The 24,031-nt window shown below is 42.5% G+C and overlaps 1 protein-coding gene and 1 long non-coding RNA gene across 3 annotated transcripts; both read right to left on the bottom strand.

Annotated features, from left to right (window-relative positions):
- Nucleotides 1-527: 527 nt before the first annotated feature.
- On the bottom strand, nucleotides 528-14,035 carry LOC131738166 (uncharacterized). The gene is made up of 2 exons (XR_009329703.1): nucleotides 13,853-14,035; nucleotides 528-1,814 (listed from the first exon to the last, which is right to left on the bottom strand). It is a non-coding gene; the product is annotated as an uncharacterized LOC131738166 (long non-coding RNA).
- Nucleotides 14,036-17,190: 3,155 nt separating this feature from the next.
- On the bottom strand, nucleotides 17,191-23,075 carry LOC131738165 (zinc finger protein 446-like). Of its 2 annotated transcripts, none has more exons than XM_059032019.1 (2): nucleotides 18,501-23,075; nucleotides 17,191-17,457 (listed from the first exon to the last, which is right to left on the bottom strand). In XM_059032019.1, the coding sequence occupies exons 1-2, from the start codon at nucleotides 22,299-22,301 to the stop codon at nucleotides 17,212-17,214; spliced, it is 4,047 nt and encodes a 1,348-aa protein (XP_058888002.1). In that variant the 5' UTR covers nucleotides 22,302-23,075; the 3' UTR covers nucleotides 17,191-17,211. The 2 variants fall into 2 exon arrangements, with proteins under 2 accessions (XP_058888002.1, XP_058888003.1); XM_059032020.1 differs by having other exon boundaries at nucleotides 17,339-17,457; nucleotides 21,296-23,075.
- Nucleotides 23,076-24,031: the final 956 nt, after the last annotated feature.

Below are 24,031 nucleotides of genomic sequence, written 5' to 3'. Positions count from 1 at the left end.
AAACTTGGCAGGTTTAGGCAACATGAAGGCAGATTAAATCGAATTCCCACTGCCTTAGCTAAGGTAAGATAAATGTTACTATTAAAACAAAAATTCACAATGCTGTCCAATTGTTTGGTATTAAAACTAAAATTGTTGTTTCATTATAAATAAGTTAACAAATGACGCTACTCATAATTAAGGTGATCACTTTGGACAGGATTATGCTGGAATTGTGAGTCAGTGTCCCAGGCACCAAATATATCCCGGTTTGAATAAAATGTACTGCAATGAAAAAGAGGGTGTGTTTAATACAGTATAAAAACACGTTCATTCAAGCATTAGGTAATGCAGATCCTTTTTTAAAGACAGCTTCAAAGCTGGTCTTATACAGTGAGCTTGAATATTCACATGTACACAACATACAGGTAGTGGACAAAAAAATGGAAACACCTGGGTAAATGAGGGACACCAAGTATATTGAAAGCAAGGGCTTCCACACAGGTGTAGTGTCGTGGAAATTCTAATAAAGGAAGAGAGACTGCGAGTTCCAAACACACAGGCCTTTATTTCTTAAGTTTGCAAACTGAGAACACTCTCAGCACACAGGGTGCTAGATAATCATCGAGCAGTGTTCCAACATACAGAGTTGGATCAGTTTCTTATATACCTTAAAATTGTCAGCAAGGCAGAGGGTTAGCCAATGATGATTCAGGTATTAGCATATAAGAGAAAACTTATAACTATGCATACTTGGCATAAAACTAAGCAAGCAGATAAAAAAGGATGGGTGGTTTGGGTATACGTGCAAAAAGACACGTCTGGCTCATCCTTTTTTCTCACAGCCGCAGCTGCAGTGTAGGCATCTTGCGGTTCCTTATCTTTAGCAAGGCATGCAAGGTTATGGGAGAACAAAATGCCAGTACATTATGTCGAGTCAGTTCCATTTTCTGTAACATTTCTATAACATTCCCTCCCTTTTGAGACTTTGTCTCAACCTTATTCAGAAAATGGATTCAAACACACACAATAGTACAAGTTAAAGCGAGATTTACAAAGTTTAACATGTAGTGTAATATGAACAAAGTGACGACCAAACGTATCCCGCTTGCAGATTTTCCCCACTATCTTAACTCATCAGGTCATCTGCCATTTTGTTGAAAGGGTCATCATTTGAATCATTACCCTGGTCATCATTAGTAAGCAGGGGCATGTTTAAAACAGTGTCAACAGTTTTAGTACATAACTTTTTCACACAAGTTATGATAAGCAAAAACAACAACAATATCACTACATCATATATAAACCAGTGTCAGTAATGTTCAAAGTGTTCTGTACAGTATGGTTGAGCATTTCCCACCAACCATTGTCCGCATGTTTTCAATCATGTTCTACACTCCATGTGTGCAATGTTGTTTTTGTTCTGAGTTCTGTGCGATTTTCAGCGTAGCTGTGGTTTGTAGTATCTGGCTCTTTTTTATTATCTTTTAGTTCAGTTAAGAGCCAGATGAGAAACACAGTTAATATGCTGCCAAGAAAAATAAGTCAGGACTCTGGGGGTCCAAAGCTGACTGTCCCCAAGGCCATCCGAGCCGTCTACGTTGTTCCAGGGGGCGATACATCTTCCTTCGGGCTATAGGGCACTTTTCCGCAATGGCTGGCGTGGATACAGGTTGATCGTTCAGCGACTTTCACCGCTGTCTGCGTTGTCAGGAGCACCTGGAACGGACCTGTCCAGCGTTGTTGATGCCAATGCTTCCGGAGGTCTTTGATGATCACCCAGTCCCCTGGCAGGAGCTTGTGGTTCCTTCGGTTCGGGTAGGGCAGCTTTTACCCTGGGAAAAATAGACTTCAGAACATTGTTAAGAGCAGCACAATATTTTACCATTTCATCCTCACATCCCATTAGGGTGAGCCTATTTTGAGGAAAAGGTGTGTTCAGCATCCGCATTGGGCGTCCCGTTAACACTTCATGAGGTGCTAGCCCTGTAGTACTGTGCGTGCGTCCACGCATGTACATCAGGGCCAATGGCAATACTGTAACCCAGGAGAGCCCTGTTTCAGCCATGAGCTTAGTTAGTTTAGTTTTTATTGTTTGGTTCGCTCTCTCCACCAAGCCTCCGCTTGCGGGGTGGTAGCTACAGTGTGTGCGTAAATCAATTTGTAGGCTTTCAAAAATGTTCTGTACCACACTGTTCACAAAATGAGAACCATTGTCAGATGTCAATTTAGGTGGCAGACCCCATCGGGGTATAATCTCTCTCATCAGGCTTTTTACTACTGCCATAGCTGTGGCATGTCTGCAGGGGAATGCTTCAATCCATTTACAAAAAGCATCAATTATCACAAGGCAGTACTTGTAACCTTGGCATTAATACATTCTGGTAATGTAATAGACGAGCTGGAGTCAGATGTGCTGTCTTGGCCTGTGAAATGAGAGCATGTACTGCATGAGGAACATGTACAGTTAGAGGGCACATTGCAACTAGGTCAGCACTAGCCAGCACAGCTTCAGTGGCGGCGGCCACCGCTCTCAAGCAACAGACTAGCCCTCGGGCTACGTTACCAAGGCGCTTAGAGTAAAAAGCCACAGGACGTTGTTTTCCCCCATGCTCTTGTGTCAGTACTGCCGACATGAATCCTCCCTTTTTACAAACAAACAGGTTAAAAGGTTTAGAGTGATCGGGTAACCCAAGACAGGGCGGAGAGGACAAGAGTTGTTTAAGTTTTTTGAGGGCAGTTAGTCCGTCAGGAGTCCAGTCAATTGTGTCTCTCATAGTCATCTTATGGCCATGTATCAAGTCAGCTAGGGGCTGAGTTACTGCAGCATAATCTGGAATCCAAGCTCTACAGTAGCCAGCCATACCTAGCAACGTCATCATGTGTTTTCTTTTTTTTTTTTTTTTTTTTTTTGTGGCAGGCTGGGGCAGTGTCAGAATTGCAGTGACATGCTCCAGGCCTAATTTCCTGCCTTCCGGTGTAATGTCGTGTCCCAAGTATTTTACAGATGGTGACACGAGCTGCAGCTTTTATTTATTTTTTTATACCTGATGGCCATTACAAGCTAGGTACTCTAAAAGAGCTCTTGCATCAGTTTCGCATGCGTGCTGAGTTTTAGAACACAAAAGCAAATCATCCACATACTGTATGAGTTTGCTTCCAACAGGGGGAACAGCTGACAAAACAGTAACTGGGTTTGGCACAATAGGGGCCCTTGCATGTATCGCGTCATTTACTAACCTGAGGTCTGGACAAATCGCCATTCTCCCGAGGCTTTGCGGACCGGGAGACATCGGGGTGTTGCAAGGCGAGTCTGGGCAGGGCACGACAGCTCCTCTAGAGACCAAAGACGCATGCACAGGAGCAATGCCTTCCTGTGCTTCCTTGCTGAGAGGATACTGGGCACGGCTAGGCCGGTGTGTGCTTTTTGGTGTGACTGTTAGGGGCTCTGCCCCTTTCATAAGGCCAATATCATACTTATCTTTTGCCCATAGAGAATCGGGGAGGCCGATCAGCAAGGGTGAAAACGTGCCTCCCAGTGCTTCCTCAGGGGGCGCATCTCGGTTCTCTGCCCCATGGATTCCCCGTTGGACAGGCGTGACCCAAAAGAAAGGAGCGCAAACAGCGCGAGCACTGGGGGAGAATTTGAACCCGTCTTCACTTTGCCAGTCAGTCACCTGCAACACAGACTTAAGCCAGACACCAGTATCTTTCCACTCTACATCATTGGTTTTTGCTATGCTTATATGTGGCACAGAGTCAGTTGTGTGGTAAAATAAAAACTGATCGCTATTTAGTTTAATGGCTGCAACACAAAAGCATAAACCTATATACAAGGCGCTGCACGTAATTGTTTCGTTAGATGGAGGTTGTGCTAACCACTCTCTCTCTCAAATTCATAATCTCTTGATAAAGGGGAGTACAGGGCAGTGCAATGTAAGGCATAAGGTGATATAAACCCAGTTTCATGACCCCAATGTTGTCGAGCCAATTTAAATAATTACTCAATTTATTCACCTCCGTTTTGTATATCCCATGAATAGAACCAACTACGGGTCTCAATCATTTGGGCCATCATCAAGGGACACGAGACGGTAACTCCGCTTTGTTCACATTTAATTTCACAATTGAATTTACATAGTAGATCTCGTCCCGCTAGGTTGCAAGGGCAGCATTCTGAGAAAATAAACCGATGCATAAACGTTTTCCCTTCATATTGTACGGGTAAAGGCATCATAATTTTCTCCCTCAATACTACTCCCGAGGCTCCCACTGTTTTTACTGATTCATTTGATATCATTGGGTTATGCATAGTTCTAGCATTTATGACAAACATTGCAGCACCAGTATCAATTAAGAATTCAAATGACTCACCATTCACGAAGAGATCAACGGTGGGGGCTTCTTGTGGTTTCGAAAAAGTTAGCACGTACTGCTTGTTCGCTGTTTTGGTGTCAGCTGTCCCTGCCTCGTTTCATTCTGGTTTTGGTTTGTATAGTGATACTTGCGGTGGGGGGGCGCTCTGCCAGTTACTCTCGTTGGTTTGTTGTTGTTGCTGCTGCTGTCTCTGACACTCTCTAGCAAAATGTCCTTCCTGGCCATAATTATAGCAACTAGTGTCTTTATCCTGGTTGTGGAAGTTTCTGTTGCCACCGCCTCCGCTTCCCCCTACCCCCCGTCCCACGTCCCACGTCCGCCCCGTCCGCGTTGGTATCCGCCTCGGTGGGTGGGGGGGGGGGGGAGCAGTCCCTTTCCTCATCGTAATCTCTATTTCTCTGTCTTTTTTTCACTTCCTCAGTACTATCTTTCTGACTTGCTTTTACCATTATGCTTTTAGCCTGCAATGCTGTTTGTCTTTCTGCTTCTCGTTCTCATTTCCTATACCATCCCAGTCTTTTTCTCTTTCTTTGTCTTCTCAAACTCTAACTTTTCTCTACATTCTTGTAACTTCCTTTCACTCTGGGTTGCTTTTGGTGGAAAATCAGCTATTTTATGCCACAGAACAACCTGGTCTACAACACCGCGACCCCATTTATCAGCCATCGTTCGTCCCGGTCCAACCAGCGCGTCCGGGAGACAGACCTCCTTTTTACTATTACTTGACCTCATTGTAATCAAACCCACACGCGCACACACACAATTATCAGATAACACTCATTCACTCACTCATTCACACGGTTATCTGTCGTCCACACTATATCACTGCCTATTTTTATTTGCACCACCTGCACAGAAAAATAACTTTTCTTAATTGACCATCCAACAGTGCACTTGGTATATTGATCAACTACACTAGTAGTATGACTTTTTTTTTTTTTTTTAAACTGTGCATTTAATTTTTTCAATTGTTATTTTTAGTTCAATATTTGGTATTTCATACGATATCTTTTTAACTAGTTTAATTTGTAATTACTTATTAGTATTATTCATAGATCAGTCGAATCACTTAATTTACCTGTTTCCGGATCAGGATTTCTATGTCTTAGACAACAAAGTTCCCAGAACTTTTCTGCGCAGCCCGTTCCCAGAACGGGTTTTATCAGGTTCCCAGAACCTGAACCACGTGGTCTCTTTTTTTGTCCTCTAGACAATAGAGTTCCCAGAACTCTTTCTGCGCAGCCCGTTCCCAGAACGGGTTTTATCAGGTTCCCAGAACCTGAACCACGTGGTCTATCTTTTTGTCCTCTAGACAATAGAGTTCCCAGAACTCTTTCTGTGCAGCCCGTTCCCAGAACGGGTTTTATCAGGTTCCCAGAACCTGAACCAATTGGTCTATTTTATGTATGAGGAAAACCAGTCTCACCCTTTGTCTTTGTTCGGTACGGCGTATCCGTCCACCGATGCTCCCAGCCGGGTTCAAGGCGGGTCCTTCTCCTCCGAAACTATTTCAGAGTGTGGTTCCCTGAGCCACTCCTAAGCAGCCCCCGTGCACGGTTAACCTCAAAGTCCCCGGGAGCAATCGGAAAACGGAGCTAGCCGTCCCATCTGGGTCGCCAAGAATTGTCGTGGAAATTCTAATAAAGGAAGAGAGACTGCGAGTTCCAAACACACAGGCCTTTATTTCTTAAGTTTGCAAACTGAGAACACTCTCAGCACACAGGGTGCTAGATAATCATCGAGCAGTGTTTCAACATACAGAGTTGGATCAGTTTCTTATATACCTTAAAATTGTCAGCAAGGCAGAGGGTTAGCCAATGATGATTCAGGTATTAGCATATAAGAGAAAACTTATAACTATGCATACTTGGCATAAAACTAAGCAAGCAGATAAAAAAGGATGGGTGGTTTGGGTATACGTGCAAAAAGACACGTCTGGCTCATCCTTTTTTCTCACAGCCGCAGCTGCAGTGTAGGCATCTTGCAGTTCCTTATCTTTAGCAAGGCATGCAAGGTTATGGGAGAACAAAATGCCAGTACATTATGTCGAGTCAGTTCTATTTTCTGTAACATTTCTATTACAGTAGCTCACGCGTTAATTAAGCAAATAACATCCTAGCATGCTTAGGGATATGTATAAAAATGCTGGACAGGCCTGGTTGCCTATAACTATGGCTAACATGGCTGCAAGAGGAGACCTCAGTGACTTTGAAAGAGGGGTGAGTGTTGAGGCGCGTTTGGCAGGAGCTTCAGTAACCAAGACAGCTCAACTTGCTGATGTTTCACGAGCAACGGTGTCTAAGGTGATGTCGGCGTGGAACTCCTAGGGAAAGACATCATCAGCAAAGGGCAACAGTGGGCGGAAGCGCATACTCCAGGATCGTGATATTCGTGCATTAATTCGAAGTGCAAGGCAAAACAGGCGAGCAACTGCAGATCAATTGACTGCAAATTTCAACCTGGGGCATGAGCAGTCAGTTTCATCAAAAATGGTCCGCTGAGAACTCCACAGAGCGGATTACCATAGTGGCCCAACGCCCTATTAAGTGACTTGTCCACTACCTGTATAAATTAAATATAAAATGGGAATTATATCATACCAAAATACACCACACACAACTATAGACTATACAAGTGTAAACGACACAAAACGTTTAAGAAAATACATGGATTTTTAAAAAAAACTTTTTATTGTGTCTTAATTATTTGAAGAGACAGTAAACAAATCTAGCATTCTGTATGGTATAATTTTGGTCCTGACCAAACCCCTTTTGAAATAAATGGTGCGATACCCCATTCAATCCAGAACTTGGCTATTCTGGAATAGACTTTGTAAGTCTTGTCTTTCTAAAAAGCAAATACAACTGTGCAGTCTTCCATTAAGTCATGTGATTTAAGATTTAAGTATATTGTAAATATGCACATGTACCGTGGAATGGTGCACCAGAAAAATCCATGTTACATAATTGAGAAAGTAACATTTAAATGAATACAGTCCTTGAATTACAGGGTATATCTGGACAGTTGTTGCAAGATGAGTTGTTGTTTTTGTGTTTTTCTATTTTACATGTTGCTATGCTTTGTCTGTGTACTTTAGTTAATTCAGTATAAAGGCAAGCTTGTACGAAGTTCCTGGTAAGGACACATTCCTTATGTGGGATACAATATGGGGGTTTGTCAGTGTCTTGTAATCTCTGTGTTTTATTAGCAGGGTGTGTCTGTGTGTCAGATGCATGGATTGTGAGTATGTTTATCTTAGGAAATTAGAAGGACTAAGAGAGAAAAGGTATTGGGGAATACCCAGCTGTTTTTATTTTTTTTAACGTATTCTCATTTTGTTGCTCATTAATGAACATTTCTGTACTGTGGGTGTTGTCGAGTGATTGAAAACAAGACATTTTGTGCTTGAATTGAAAGTTATGGTCTCGAGGAGTCGAATGGGAAACTGAATTTTCTTTAACCTAATGCAGTACCAGATACCACAGCTGAAAATGAAAATACATGTTAACATGTGTTAAAGGGGAACTGTAATGCAAATGTATATGTAACCATTTCAATAGAAAACATGTTAACTAAAGCTTTTGACACATTTTTCAGCCTCTCCTTGAGCAGTATATTGTATAAAAACCATTAAAACAAATTAACATTGATTGTATTGAAGCTCTCTTCCGTCGCGCTTCGTGTGACGTCCTGTCGTTGACTCGCTCTATAGTCACACATAGTATTCTATTGAGTGTATGTCCCATTCTTATATTATGTAGCCAATGTTTTGTTATGGCAGCCCTTTGTTGGTTTAAAGGCTTAAGCACACAAATATACTTTTTGTTGCTGTTTTTCCTTTTGTTATTTTTGCACCCGAACGCTTTGCATTCCAACATAATTCACCCTGCTGGCGTTCACTGGTGTGGGTGGCTGTCAACGATATGATGTAACAGCAGCACCAGAAAGGATCCAATATGGCGGCGGCCTGCATTTCCAGTTGACCCAGAAAGCTGACAAAAAAATTGATATACTGGCCAAATGCTTGACTTTTTAACCAAATTGGCACAGCGAGACACATTTGTTATGTATACAGAGCATTTAGAGAGCATTGTTATTTTGAGTACAGTTCCCCTTTCATATAAAAACTGCACATTTGAGACCAATGTACAAATGCCAGTGGAAAACTATTTCGTAGCTACAATCCCTTTAATACAATACAAAATGGCTGGAAAGAGGTAGGCTATATATAATTAAGGGTTAGGATTTATGAATACACTATTTTTAGATCATAGACCCCAGTGTGTTATAAAAAAAATGCTGTCAGCACCCAAGTGCAGTAGCTTCTAGTTGGAGCTATTTAAAAAAAAAAAGCTAGGGGTTAAAGAAAATACATCGATTAAAAACAAACAAACAAAAAAAAAACAATACGCCTCACGGTAAGGGATATTAGCGCTGAAAATTAGAGAATGGCTATCCATTTGAGAAGCTAGGTACGTAAGGCATGCATAATATTTCCAAAGGCATAGCAGAAGTGTACATGAATAACAATGTGTCAGCCTTTAATTATAGGAAAGCTGAGGGCCAAGATGAGGGGAAGAGAGTCTACTCCATCACACACTCAATGAATGGGCCTCTCAGGGTGATCTATGAGGCATACAGCATCTCCATCATTTCTGAGTCTGAAAGGATTGGGCACCCTGTTTCACCCTGAAACTCTGAAGTGGCTTAAAGGAAAAGAAATCAAACCGTGATTGTGATATGTTATTCAGGGAAGTGCAAAGGCAGCATTCTGAAATATACGTACCATAGATCAATGGTTAGATTGATAGATCGAGAGAAGATTATAGTTATATAAATAACATATCTTCTGTGACTTGCAGCTCATGATAATGCCATTTTACAGTATAGCATTTTAAGAAGACTGGAGAAAAGGAGTCTGTACAGGAATTTAGGAAATGTAGGGTATTGCAACAGCTGTTTCAATGGGTGGAATTATGTTTTTTGAACAGCTGTTCACACATGAAAAAATATGTTTGAATATTTGTGATATGATATGGAGAAATAAGCTGTCAAAAACAGGGGGAATGGAATTATGTTATTCTTCCTTGTTGAAGAAAAAAATTAAACAACAAATGTCATGTCACATATTGTTGTATGATAGATTTACAGTTGCAGACAAAAGTATTGGCACCCTATGCTTAATAATTAAAGGTAACAGATTTAAGAGTGAGTAGTGGGGCTCTGAAAAATATAGCGTTACACGTCCCGAGGTGTTGCTATAACTGTTTAAATAACGTACCTGTAATTTGTTTTCATTGTTAACATTTTTACACTAACTGTTTCAAAGCTCTTTTCAAAATGGCCACTCTAGTGCACCAGCATTTGAGATATGTCCTCTAAATCAGTCAATTTAAAAATAAATAAATAAATAAATAAACATAACAAGAAGTGCTCTGGCTGTTCCGTACCACATCATGGATAGTTATTGCTGTATTACCTGTTTGACAATGTGGGCAATAATCCTTACACTATCAGTGCACAGACTTTTTAAAGTTATAAGTGTAAAAAGTTGTCAGGCTGTTAACAATGAAAAGACAAATTACAGGTACGTTATTTAAACAGTTGTAGCAACACGTGGGGACATGTAACGCTATATTATTCGGAATCTTTTTACTTTAAGGACAAACTTTAACCACTATTTAATAAAACGAAGCAAAATAAACAATTTCTAGTAATTAAAGAAACAAACTTATTTGATTGAAAGTGTTTGTTGATGACAAAAGTATTGCTACCTCTGCTTTATTATTTTGTGTGTCCTCCTTTTGCTTTTATTATGCTTTCAGACATTTATACTAATTCTTAATCAGTATGTTACATCTTGTTGGTAAAATTGGGGACCATTCTGCATATTTCCTTCAGCTTGAACAGATTGGATACACAATGCTTGACTTCAGCTTTTTTCAGATCAGTCCAAAGCATTTCTATTGGATTGAGATCTGGTGATTTGCGAAGGCCATTCCAAAACTTTAATCTTAACCCTTTCAGGACCAAGCATTTTTCAGCGAGATGCTCCCCCAGGACCTGGTGTTTTTTGGCCGTAGTTCACTCTCTTCCTACAAAAATGTGTTAAAAATCATTTTTTTACAGTAGCATCTTGCAATGGTGTACTTTTTTCCAGAACACACTGAGGAACATTTTAAAGTACTTCAGAAACCATTTAAACTTTTCGCGTTTTTCCAACACAATATTTCTTTGTTTTATATATTTATTTATGTATTTTTTTAAGTTAAGTAATTTTTATTATGTATTCTGCTTAGAGATACATGTATAAAAATGTGTTATTCTATGACCGGAGGGACCTTACAATAATTCCTGAAAGTTTTGTTGAAAGATTTTGTTTGGGCAAATTACAAGACATTGTTTCACCTGAGTGATTGCAATGACATAATACACGTTTATTCTCAGGGTCTTCATAAGCAATAATGGACACTACTCTCGATTTATTTTGAATACTACTTTCATAAATATTGTTATCAGTAATAAGGAAAAAAAACATACCTGATACATTTAGTTCATGAAATAGTATATGCTCATATCCACTCGTTTCTTGATATTTCTTGATATTTATATTGTAAAAACATATATATTAAAACATGAGACAGAATAAATGTTCTAATATAATTATTAGTCAAATACATCAGATTTACAGTGTTTCCCCTTTTTTATTAGCTCTAAACAAGTTCCTGTGATATTTTGTTTCTGCTTTTGTCTCTTCCTGGCTGCTGTAAACAGTCTCCGCCCTTAAGACACTAAATGCCCCTCTCAATGACGTCACACGAAACAAAAAACTATCAGGAAGTGAACATCAGTCCCTCCCCTATCCACTGATGTGTGTTTCAAGCCTGTACTCCAAAGTACGGTGGTTCTGTAAGTCATTAAAACAAAGTGCTTTTTTATCGTGTTTACACGATCGTGGTTCTAGAAGTCCACTTCAGTACGATCTCGGACCTTAAAGGTTTTTTTTTCTTTAAGAATTCCAGAGTTGACTTATATGTATGCTTTGGGTCGTGGTCGCGTCTGACAGTCAACCTACAAGCAGATGGTATCATTGTAGAATGTTTTGATACATGGCTGCATCCATTTGATCTTCAATCACATGAATGTCTCCAGTCCGTGAACTGCTAAAACACCCCCATATCATGATCGAACCACTTACATATTTAACTGTAGGTACAAGGTTTCTTCATTGAAATCTTTCCCTTTTTTCTCCAAAACTTACTGTTGTCCATTTTTGAGAAAAATATATATTTTAGTCTCAGTGGACCAGAGCATTTTGTTGAAGAATACTTAAGATTCCTGTTCATACTGTATGTCTTGGCAAATTTGTTTCTTTGATACTGATCCATAGCCATTTCACAAAGTTTATAAACTAAAGTTTGGGAGGAGGGACGGCCCCTACACATTTCATCATCTCAATGTAACATGTGTGGTAGCATGGCTAGTAGAGGTTGGGCATGTTAGAACAGGTCGGAGTCTTTAGTCCAGTTCCAAATGCACAGCGATTTTATTATTGTCGCAGCTGACCCTGAACCAGTTACTCTGTGCAGTAAAACATTGGACCCCTTTGCGTGGCGGATTTCAGTAGCTAAGGTTCACGGTTCATCATTTGATTCAGATTCAGTTGTGTTAAGTCTGCCAACTGATGATGTAAAGGAAAACAGCAAATGAGTGCCTGAAAATATGAACAACAGTGAGTTTTGGCCTCCTTCAGTATTCTGGATGGAGGGCATACCTCGCAAAGTGACCCTATGTGAACAAAATGAAATGTATAGAAACAATATGTACAGATCCAGAACTATTGTAAAAGGTGCAGAGCTAACCCTGACTCGTGAAATGAAAAGTAATCCTCTTGTCATGTATGCATGTAATAGGTGCAGAGGTAAATCACCAGTGATTGGGCCCAAACCTTGTCCAGCTTGCAGTCATTTAGCGAGACACTGTTGGATCTTGTTTGAATGTAATGATTCTGAAGGATTTTCTTTCTCTCATCTGAATATAGACCCATGGGATGTTAAAAGGATTGAATGCATGAACTGTGCAGGCGGTCACTCAGTGAAATGGGCACATTTAGGCAAGTTGGAATGTGTAGAAGGTATCCCAGCTAAACGTGTCCAAGTATCTTGTAGGTATGAAGTCAAGACCATGGCAACCCACACCTGTGATGCAAAGCGTTGGATCAAGGGACCTGCTGTGGTGTTTGCAGAACCAACTCGAGCTGAACCTGGCACAGAATTTGAATCCTGCTGGAAACGTGCTGAAATGCTGGACATGTACTAGACAATTTCAAATATGAAATGTATTGATGAAATGATATGTTTTTATGGTTGTTTTGAATAATATAGACTTTCTTATATGAAAAATAAAGGGCTAGGGGTCTTTTAAAAAGAAAACAGAAAAAGGATAAAGAGAGAGTACCCTTACATCGCCAGTAGATGGTTCCCTTGCTCCATGAAATAGGTCAGTTCACCCGTTGTTTCATTAAAACATTAAGTTTGTGATTTAGTGTTGGTTAGATAAATAAGTAAAAATCGATTTAAAAGGCTTTTATGAACATGGTTAGGTAGCTTTGAAGTTAGGAGAGGGAGTTTAAAGAAAAAATATAGAATAACGATTTACAGCTTGCATGTCTTCTGGATTTGTTTTTATATCTTTATCTTCAGAAACATGACGCTTGATAAAAAAGGTACAATTTCGGCTGAAAAAGCAGACACTACTCCTACCTATAGATTTATGTTTCCAAGGACAAGATTCAAAGGGGAGTTTTATTTTCTAGATATATGTGTGAGAAAGCAGCATGGAGAGGGACTTTTTGAAACATATTAATTAACACTGAAATTGGCAACAGTCGAGGTCTTAAGAAAAACCTGTTTTGGCTGGATTTTGTGTGAACAGAGGACAGGGTCAGACTTAGTTCAGTCATTATAGTACTGTAGAAGTTTAATGTATTAATACTGGCCTGTATTTAGATATAAATAACTGGACAATCTATTCAAATCTTAGAAAGAATTACCAATGAAATAAAATAATATTACAAATTCTAGGAGCAACTGTTAAACTGAAGTAAATTAATTAAAAGTACATCTTATAATGCCATTTATAGTTAAACTGTTATACAAATAATATTTGAATATGGTTGAAGACGAAAGAAGTTTAGTACAAACTGACACTGTTTGAAGGTTATAATGGTCAAGGAAATAAAAATTAGACACAGAGGCCAGGTATTGCAAATTAGTAAAAATAAATGATTAACCCTTTTTTACACAGAACGATATTTGAAACTAAAAAGATCTATTTGATTTCATAGGATTAATAATATGTTTTAAAAGTATTTTTTCACAGTAAAACAGGTTTAAAATGCACTGCATATCAACAGGACACTCAGTACTGCATCTCCAGCACCGCCCCACCCCTCGTTCGCTATATTTTTCAAATAACTCGTAATAATAGTACATACCGATAAATCATCTCTTGATCACTCGTTTTATCACCAAACTCCTCAATAATGCGATCCAAGTCGTTATTTTATTACTAGAACATCTCAAAAAGCTCTGCAAACGTCTGTGATATTCTCTGAGCGCTAGATGCGGAAGCAGCTATCTTGTTTGTGTATGTCCGTGTTATCTATGTGGTGTCGGGTCTATCAGTATTCATGAGATACGCCCCCTTCTGTATTTTTTTTTTTTCAGCTTCTCTCGGCTCCTATCGGTCTCACTCGGCCATTGAATGGTTTTCTCGGCTTTTTCCGGAGAAAAAACGACTAGAGACCTGTTTTTTGCGTCTTTTTGATGATGATGATTTTGAAGATGTCGGACAGGGTCCAACATTGGACCGGAAAGGGAAAATTGCGATGTCGGACCAGGTCCGACATAGGACCGCAAATGGTTAAAGGTCATCTGGATATGTTGCGGGTCCAGTGCACGAACACGAACCACTAGGAGTTATTAACATCTCTGTCCTCCTAAACATCTCCCCATCTCACATTGAAGTGCTAACTAAACAAGAATGTTCCCTAACTAATACAGGATGGCTTAGCCGTTTTCTAAAATACAAACAGTGGTAAGTTTTGCACTTACGTCAATCAAAGTAAAACGAACAATTTTTTTTTTTTTTTATACTACAGACACCTGTGTAGCACCCCACACTGTCTTTGAACAAAAGGAAACATAGTTTTTTTCCAAAAGGATTTTCAGCTGACCGAGTGCCCCTACTGGCCAGCCCTCTGTAATTACACTTTAAATGGGGAACAATGTTTTAGCCATTCTAAGGCTGACATATTTACTACTAGAGACTTTACCACACTTATCAAAAACATTAATAACCATGTAACTCACCCCTCTCTTGCGTTTCATTCGTTCGCATCCCTCCACACCCTCCATCTCCGCCCCAGTAGCTTCTCTAGGTGCAATCTATTATAGTGGTCTCCTGCCTCATCCAGACAGCCAGGTGGTAGCCAGGTGGAACCTCAAACCAAGCAGGTTTGATGCCAAATGGTTTCTTCCATACATTGCAGAATCATTAATAAAACATTTCTTTAAACTCAAATTTCTGTGTTGTGGGGTTTGTCCTGAAATACTAAACTTTGCTGTAGTTTGCTACGAGTGCTTTTCTCAAACATTAATCCAACTTCTTTGTCTTGACTATCATCTGCTATATCTGCTAAACCGTTCTTCAACAGATGTTGCAAATAATCACCTCTTTTTCTGGTTAATGACTTTAGAATTCAGCTTAGTTAGTTTGTAATGGTTTTCAATCAATTAATATATGTTTTAATTAGTTCTATTACATGTTTACAGAGTTTTAATGTAAAGGAGACAATAATTTTGTCAGGAACAAATATTTGAAATTGCTCAAGTGCTTTTTTGTTTTTGTTTACTTCCATTGACATGCCAGCAAAACTAAGGGTAACTTGTTTCCAAGGTTGCAGATCACTAGATGGCACTGGCTCTAACTTCTAAAAAGACTCTTTGGCTGATCTAGCCTATGCTACCTATATCTGTGGCAGGTAACTGGAACTAAAGAGCTCAAGTGAAAGCACATTAACATAGACTTCATCCATGGATTGGAGGAGCATATGCGTTATTTGACCATGGGGTCATGGGTGACGTTATAAAAAAGGGGACGTAGTGATGTGATCTGTTCCTTTGTGAATGATTACGTTAAATTACCAGAAGGAGAACCTGTGCTGTGAAACGTGAGAGTTTTGTTTGTTTTTGTTCATTGTTAATAATACTGTTTGTAATTATTTGGACGGCTAACACGATCCAGAGCTGTCGCCAAAGGCCAGCACTAAACCTGGATCAACAAGACTGCACTTTTGTTGTCACTAAAGAACTGTATTCACCAAGTGCACTAGAGCACGCACTGTGGACTCGTGTTTGTGTTTGTGTTACGTGTGGGTGAACTGAAACAGGACTGTTATTATTTCGGGGCAAACCCACGGATTATAAATAAGCATTACACTCCACTGTATTGCTTCATTAACATTGTTATTGTTTACTGCTGTTAGCCATCAGGCACTGGATTATACAATTAAACCTTCATTGCACCTGGATTATCGTTGTTTGTCTGATTATTGATCACCTGCACCTGCACACTGTTAACCACTTTGGCACAAGCACTCAATACCAGATTTTACACTGCAGTCCATTTTACCATACCTTTTTGGTTCATATTGGAATGGTAAGAAACGCCTCCCACTGTTCAGTTACATGGCAAGAGACTGGAGATCTTGCCAGTAAAATGAAGTGACAAAGGTAAAGCACAACCTGTTCTGAATAAAAGGGTTTCTGGTGACATATAGAGTCACGAAAGTGCTAGTGTATAAGTATTGTTATTACTAATAACCACAGCAGAACATTCACTTGTTTTTTTTGAAGGGTTGAGTTGGATGATTCCCTCGTCACTCAGGAGCCTGTCCTCTGCAATATTTGACAATATCTTGCTGTGTTTGTAGAATGTATTTTTATAAATTAAAGTAAGTAGTTTTATCCTCATCTTATTTTACACAGGAAATCTTATTACACATGGCTGTTGCACCACCTAATCTTATTATAGATGGGTCTTGCGCCACCACTGTGTATAATAACATTGTAAACACAGAGGTTTATAGAAAACTTATTGTTCACCATATATTATATTTACATAGAATAGTAATCTTAATGGTAACAAAACAAATATTTTCAAAAACGTTGCTGTATTTCCCTGACTCCAATTGAAAGGAAACTTAATAAGGTTTGCCTCACTTCCAAACTCAACCATCCCAGTTGATTATACAATGGTGTGTGGTATAAGTATAAAACAAACCTATACAACCTATTATACAAACAGTCTAATGGTTACATGAACAGCATTGTTTCTGTTTAAATACAATGTCCACTAATTATACAGTGGGGAGATAAAATTGCTAAACTGTTCCTAGTTTCTAGTGTGAATGGAAGGCATGCTGATGCTATTGAAAACATCAATTAGATTCTAAAATGAGGAATATGGAAAAGGTGGATCAGATGTGCAAAAGTTTAAACTTGAATAATGTACTACAGTGCAAATTCAAACACAACTGGCAGATTATATGACATACAATTTATAAGGGTTCAGTTACAGAAAAACAGAAGAGTTTAGAAATAAAAGTTAAACAGGGCTTCAGTTATTTGGCAAGGACAAAGACTCTGGCTGTGGCACAGGTTTACTCTCTCAATTCACATTAATGCTTGTGGCTCCCTGTGGCAAAGTGGTTAGTAAGGGGAACAGGTGTAGCGGTGATGCGGTGCAGGAGTGACAGGCAGACAACGGTAATCCAGTGACAAATGTTTTTATTTATTTTAAATCCTGGTCTAGCGACCGTAAATAATAAGCCCCGGCAATACACAACGATGTGTAGAGCGCGGGGATGAAACGACAGGTTACAGTCCTGAATAACAAAACAAAAACACGTTCACCCGTCCCGGGTGCGTGCAGTCGTGCTGGTGGTGAATGAATACACTTTTTATTCGGTGACAGTTGTGAGGTGGTGATCCGGTTTGTGCTGGCCCACGGCGACAGCTCCGGATGTGCTTTAGCTGTCTGGTGGTTTCAAAACACAGACAGTTATTGTACAGCAATAAACAAACAAAAACACACACACACTCAACTCTTTACAGAGTAATACAGTACTTCACTCTATACCGTCCTTCTCGGTCCTTGGCTTAACCCAAACGAAGGAAAAGAACAGCGTTACCCTGGCCCCTATATGTAATCCCGCATGATATCTAGGTAAACGGTTGCAGCTGCCTTATTACTTGCAGCTGCCCCTTGTTTACCTGTCAAATCAATACGGTCTTACAACAGAGTCTCGCTTCCTTCCAGGCTGACCCACTTTCCGGTCCCGGAAACGAACTGTCAGGCCAGCCCTTCCAGATACTTCTCCTCCCGTTCTTTAGCGCCCTCACAGGTCGGGAGGAAGATTTATCACCAGAACTCATTGTATTTCTGTCACATATCCCACCGCTCAGAGTGGAGCCGAAGGAACACTCGGCTAAATCTACCTTTCCCATTGCTCCCCCCTCCCGGGAAAAATAATCCGCATTTTGGTGGTCTTTCCCCGCACGGTGTACCATATGGTACATGAAGGGCTGCAATGCCAGATACCACCGAGTTATCCGGGCATTGCTGTCCTTCATGGTGCTTAACCACTGGAGTGGGGCGTGGTCTGTGACAAGATCAAATGAGTGTCCCAGCAGGTAGTATCGTAAAGAGTGAGTAGCCCATTTAATGGCCAAACACTCTTTTTCGACTACGGAGTAGTTACGCTCCCGAGGTAACATTTTTTTGCTCAGGTACAATATCGGGTGTTCTACTCCAGCTACTTTTTGGGACAAGACTGCACCCAAACCTACATCCGAGGCGTCGGTGTGGAGGATGAATCTCTTGGTGAAATCTGGGGTAATAAGAGTGGGGGCCTGGCAAAGTTTACGCTTAATCGTATCAAACGCCCCCTGACACTCAGCTGACCATTTAATTAAATTTGGAGCACTCTTTTTGGTGAGGTCGACTAACGGGTTAACCACTGTGGCGTACTCAGGGATGAAGCGGCGGTAATAACCGGCTAAGCCCAGTAGTGACCTCACCTGAGTCTTGGTTTTGGGGATCGCTGCATCAACCAAAGCCTGGATTTTGGTGACCACAGGTTTCACCCTTCCATTTCCCATTACAAATCCCAAATATTGAGTCTCTGTCTTGGCAAACGCACATTTTCTCAAGTTAGCTGTCAGCCGGGCTGCCCTTAGAGACTGAAGAACGGCTGCAACCCTAGCCAAATGCTCTCGCCAGGTGGAGCTGTAAATCACCACGTCATCAATATACGCTGCTGCATATTCATGATGTGGGCGTAAAACCTGGTCCATCAGTCTCTGAAAGGCAGCGGGCGCACCATGTAGCCCAAACGGCATGGTTTTAAAGTGGAACAGCCCCTCTGGTGTTGAAAATGCGGTTTTCTCTCTGGAGCTGCGGGTTAGAGGGATTTGCCAGTATCCCTTCGTCAGGTCCAGAGTGGAAATAAACCTCGCTTTTCCCAGTCTGTCTAAAAGTTCGTCGACCCGAGGCATGGGATACGCATCGAACTTGGCAATAGCATTCACCTTTCTGAAATCTACGCAGAAGCGGTTGGTGCCGTCCTTCTTAGCCACTATTACAATAGGACTGCACCACTCGCTCCTGGAAGGTTCAATCACTCCAAGCTCGAGCATATCCCGTACCTCTTTGCGAACGCCACTTCGTCGACTTTCCGGGATCCGGTACGGTCTCTCTCGCACTGTGACACCTGGGGGAGAGATAATGTCATATTCAACTAAGTTCGTCCTGCCGGGCACATCAGAAAAAACATCGCTGAACTCCTCAATAAGCTTACGCAGCTCTCTTTGCTGATCCGGAACTAATTGTTCCCCCATTGAAATCGCTCTTGTGCTCGGGGTCTCTGGACAGGGACCTAAATCATCCTCCATATTGCCTGGGGCTATAAATAAGACCTCTCTTGCCTGCCAGGGCTTCAACAAATTAATGTGGTAAATTTCACGTTCATTCCGGCGATCGGGCTGTCTAATTTCATAATTTACTTTCCCTATAGCCCGAATCACCTCATACGGCCCCTGCCATTTAGCACACAGTTTTAACTCTGATGAGGGAAGTAGCAGCATTACCTTGTCCCCTGGTCGAAAGGTTCGAATCCGTGCATTTTTGTTATAATGCTGCTCTTGTCGGTGCTGAGCCGATCTGAGGTTGTCTTGGGCCAAACGACCGACCAAATCCAGGCGATCTCGGAGTAGGAGCACATACTTCACTACATTTTTAGACGAGCCTTTGTGCTCCTCCCACCCCTCTCTCAGCAGGTCGAGAATGCCGCGAGGCTGCCGGCCGTACAGGAGCTCAAAGGGGGAGAACCCCGTTGAACTCTGCGGCACTTCTCTCACTGCAAAAAGGAGGTAGGGGAGAAGTGATGCCCAATGTTTCTGCTCTTGTGTCACAAATCGCCTCAGCATCGACTTTAAGGTCTGATTAAAACGTTCCACCAGACCGTCCGATTGTGGATGATAAACGGACGTCCTGATGGGACGTATTTTTAATATTTTGTACACCTGCTGTAACGTATTGGACAAAAAGTTAGTTCCGTGATCGGTCAAAATCTCCTTGGGGATCCCTACTCTGGCCATAATCTGTGCTAACTCGGTGGCTATTGCAGCGGCACTAGTGGACCTCAATGGAACTGCCTCCGGGTATCGCGTTGCATAATCCACCACTACTAAAATGTGCGTATACCCGGAGTCAGAAGGTAGCAAAGGGCCGACTATGTCCATTGCAATGCGCTCGAAAGGAGTGGAAATAATCGGCAGTGGGACCAAAGGGGCGGGGCGCACTCGACCCGGCGCTACTCGCTGGCAGTCTGGGCAGGTGGCTACATATCTCGACACATCAGTATGAAGACCTACCCAATAGAATCGAGCCAATATCCGTTCCCTCGTCTTCTCGGCTCCGAGGTGCCCCGCAAAAGGGATATCATGCGCCAGCCTCATGACCTCGGTCCGACAAGACGGGGGAACCAACAATTGTGTTACAGGCTGTCCTGTGCCCGCGGCTAGGTTTACCCTATATAGTAATTGCCCCTTGATACTGAAATGTGGATATACTAGCGCCCCAGCGCCGTCAACATCCTTACCTTCAATGGACCGGACCTGCCCCCAAGCGTGCACCAGTGACGGGTCGTTTTGTTGGCCCCACACTAGGTCCGCGCTTGAGTACCACGGGTCCGGTACATTGAGAGGGGCTGGAATAACCTCTGCTCTAGTCGGTCCAGTAACCTCGCTCTCTCGGTCACACTGCGTTCCCACTCCCTTCGACTGGCGTTTGTTACCATTGCAGCACTCTCCCACCAGACCCCAGCCTTGTCTCACAAATGCTCCCTCCCATTTCGCGGTCCGTCTCTCCTTATTTGTTTTTCTAGGACGGAAAAGAGGGGAAAACATTTCAGTGTGAAAAGGAAACACATCACCAATTCGTTCCTCTTTTTTTTTTTTTTCTGCCACGTTTACGTGTGTGGCTGAGACTGCCATTGTTTGCATCAATTCTTTGAATTTTGGCCAGTCTCGACCCAGAATAACTGGGTGTGGCAACCTTTCCGCCACCCCGACTACAAGGTGACGTTTTATCGGTCCTACCGATAAATATACTTTTAATGTGGGGTATGCCGCCGTGTCTCCATGGATACAGGAGATGGCCACCTGACCTCGTGGCCGCCACGACACACCGCCCAGGAGAGCTGTCCTAATCAAGGTTTGCTCACACCCTGTGTCCACTAATGCGTGGGTTTTCACATTCCCTAACACAACATTAATCAAACAAGGCCCCTCCCGACCATATTCCCCACGCTTACCAGTTTCAGGTGCCCAATTGCACGCGGCCACGTCACACTCCATGGCAGCGGGGCATGACCTGGCCAGATGTCCCGGCTGGTGGCACCTAAAACAGATAGGAGGGACAGAGGGGGCATAGGTCAGAAATCTGTCCCGCTGCTGGTATGGCAACGGGGCAGGGGCAGCACCTCTACCCCAGCTGGGGGCCAACCTTGGTCTCCATGGGGGGGAGGCAAGGGGGCCCAATGGGGTCGGTGCTCTGGGAGGTCTGGGTCCCTGGAACGTGGGGGGTGGTGGTGGTGGTGTTGGAGGAGAGGGAGGGAGAGGTCTGCTGCTCCGAAGGGCAGGGGCCGACAGGATCCCGATCCGGGCAGAGGTCAGGGAGTCCTCGAAGTCTTCGGCCAGTTTGACCGCCTCCTCCAGGGTGTCGGGGTTGTGGCGCCGTATCCACGCCTGGGTTTCGGCGCCGACCACATGGCAGAATTGCTCTACCACAATGGCTTCCCCCATCTGCTGGGCGGTCTTCTTCCCGGGGGTCAGCCAATGCACCATGTGGTCGCACAACCGCTCTGCAACCACCCTGGGGCGTGTCTCCGGGGCTCTCCGGTACTCCCTAAATCGCGCCCGGTGGGTCTCCGTGGTGATGTTCAGCCGGCGGAGGATAGCCTGCTTGACCAAGTCATAATCGGTGGCGTGATGGTCGCTCATGGCTTGGTAGGCTGCCTGAGCCTCCCCAATCAGGCAGGGTCCCAACTGGCTGGCCCAGAACTCCCGCGGCCAAGCCGCCGCGGTAGCCAGCCGCTCGAACGCCACCAAATACGCCTCCGGGTCATCCTCCGCCGACATCTTCATTGCCCGTGCCTTCGGGGGCGACATCAGCGGTGTTGTGGTAGGGGTCGTCGCTGCAGCAACGGCCAGCCCTACCCGTTCAATGAGCGCCGTGTAGCGCTCCTCCCTCCTTCTCTCCTCTGCGTCGCGCCTGCTCTCCAGCGCCTGCAGCAGCTCCGCCAGTGCGTTGCGGTCCATGATCCCGTAGTCTGACACCACGTGTGGCAAAGTGGTTAGTAAGGGGAACAGGTGTAGCGGTGATGCGGTGCAGGAGTGACAGGCAGACAACGGTAATCCAGTGACAAATGTTTTTATTTATTTTAAATCCTGGTCTAGCGACCGTAAATAATAAGCCCCGGCAATACACAACGATGTGTAGAGCGCGGGGATGAAACGACAGGTTACAGTCCTGAATAACAAAACAAAAACACGTTCACCCGTCCCGGGTGCGTGCAGTCGTGCTGGTGGTGAATGAATACACTTTTTATTCGGTGACAGTTGTGAGGTGGTGATCCGGTTTGTGCTGGCCCACGGCGACAGCTCCGGATGTGCTTTAGCTGTCTGGTGGTTTCAAAACACAGACAGTTATTGTACAGCAATAAACAAACAAAAACACACACACACTCAACTCTTTACAGAGTAATACAGTACTTCACTCTATACCGTCCTTCTCGGTCCTTGGCTTAACCCAAACGAAGGAAAAGAACAGCGTTACCCTGGCCCCTATATGTAATCCCGCATGATATCTAGGTAAACGGTTGCAGCTGCCTTATTACTTGCAGCTGCCCCTTGTTTACCTGTCAAATCAATACGGTCTTACAACAGAGTCTCGCTTCCTTCCAGGCTGACCCACTTTCCGGTCCCGGAAACGAACTGTCAGGCCAGCCCTTCCAGATACTTCTCCTCCCGTTCTTTAGCGCCCTCACAGGTCGGGAGGAAGATTTATCACCAGAACTCATTGTATTTCTGTCACACTCCCAAATGGAAAAGTTAAAACACTGCGGGAAGCACAGCTTTTATCTAACATTGTGAAATAGTAAGCAGATACATCACAGCACTTTGAAATGAATTGGACGGCAAGGATTAAGCATTTCAGCCTCTGTTTTGTCTGAAGTTATTTCCAGTTTTGCAGTGTCCCTGTTTAACCATTTTTACTTTGTTCAAACTGTTTATTCATGACCTGAATACAAAACTTGACCCAGAGGATGTATAGTAATTGTGGAAATTGCATCAACTTAAAAAAATGGATGTTGCAGCAGAAACAATGATCTTTTATTTGATGTATAAGTCATAAAAGTCCTCTCTAATCATATGCCATATGTATTCTTCAAATCCCTTTTGCTGACAAGTGGATGATAGAGATACAGTGGTTAGGAGAAAATGGGGACTTTTAACTGCTGGTTATCTTGTGCACAACAAAAGTTAGGATTAACTTTTAGAAACACACATTTACTGCTTTTGGTTTTATATTTCTACGGTGGCTCATTAAAAAACATACCGAATTCACAGAATAAATGATCCCAGGATTTCGACATTTCAAACCATTAATGTCAAGACCATGAGATAAATTGCATTAGTAATGGCAATAATGGTTGTGTATCACATTATATACGTTATTTTGTGATCTTGACATACCGTATTCCTTCAAATTTAAGATTCCCTCGAATTTAAGACACAGCCCAAATTTCCCTCGAATTTAAGACACAGCCCAAATTTCCCAACCTCAACAAATCAACTTCAACCCTCAAAAATCATAAAGATGCATTTACAAAGATGCATTTACTCGACGTATGGAGGCAGTTTGCAGCCGTTTGCTGTCACACAGAGCATTACAGTTATGTGTTGTTTCTCATTTTCAGTTGTGATTACTCGCACATGTTTGTCTCCCTTTTTGTGAACTGTGGTATTGCTTGGCAAGTATAAAAATA

This window comes from Acipenser ruthenus, chromosome 10 (genome assembly GCF_902713425.1).
Source record: "Acipenser ruthenus chromosome 10, fAciRut3.2 maternal haplotype, whole genome shotgun sequence".
NCBI classification, from domain to species: Eukaryota; Metazoa; Chordata; class Actinopteri; order Acipenseriformes; family Acipenseridae; genus Acipenser; species Acipenser ruthenus.
Note: the sequence above shows the minus strand (reverse complement) of the source record. Positions and strands in the feature narration are given on the sequence as shown.

What these genes read in the sequence shown, in the direction of transcription:
- LOC131738165 (XM_059032019.1), bottom strand. Translation starts at nt 22,301, where the DNA reads ATGGACCGCAACGCACTGGCGGAGCTGCTGCAGGCGCTGGAGAGCAGG. An exon ending in TCCCCAAAACCAAGACTCAG is followed by an intron (nt 17,458 to 18,500) that starts GTGAGGTCACTA and finishes TGAAACCACCAG; the next exon opens with ACAGCTAAAGCACATCCGGA.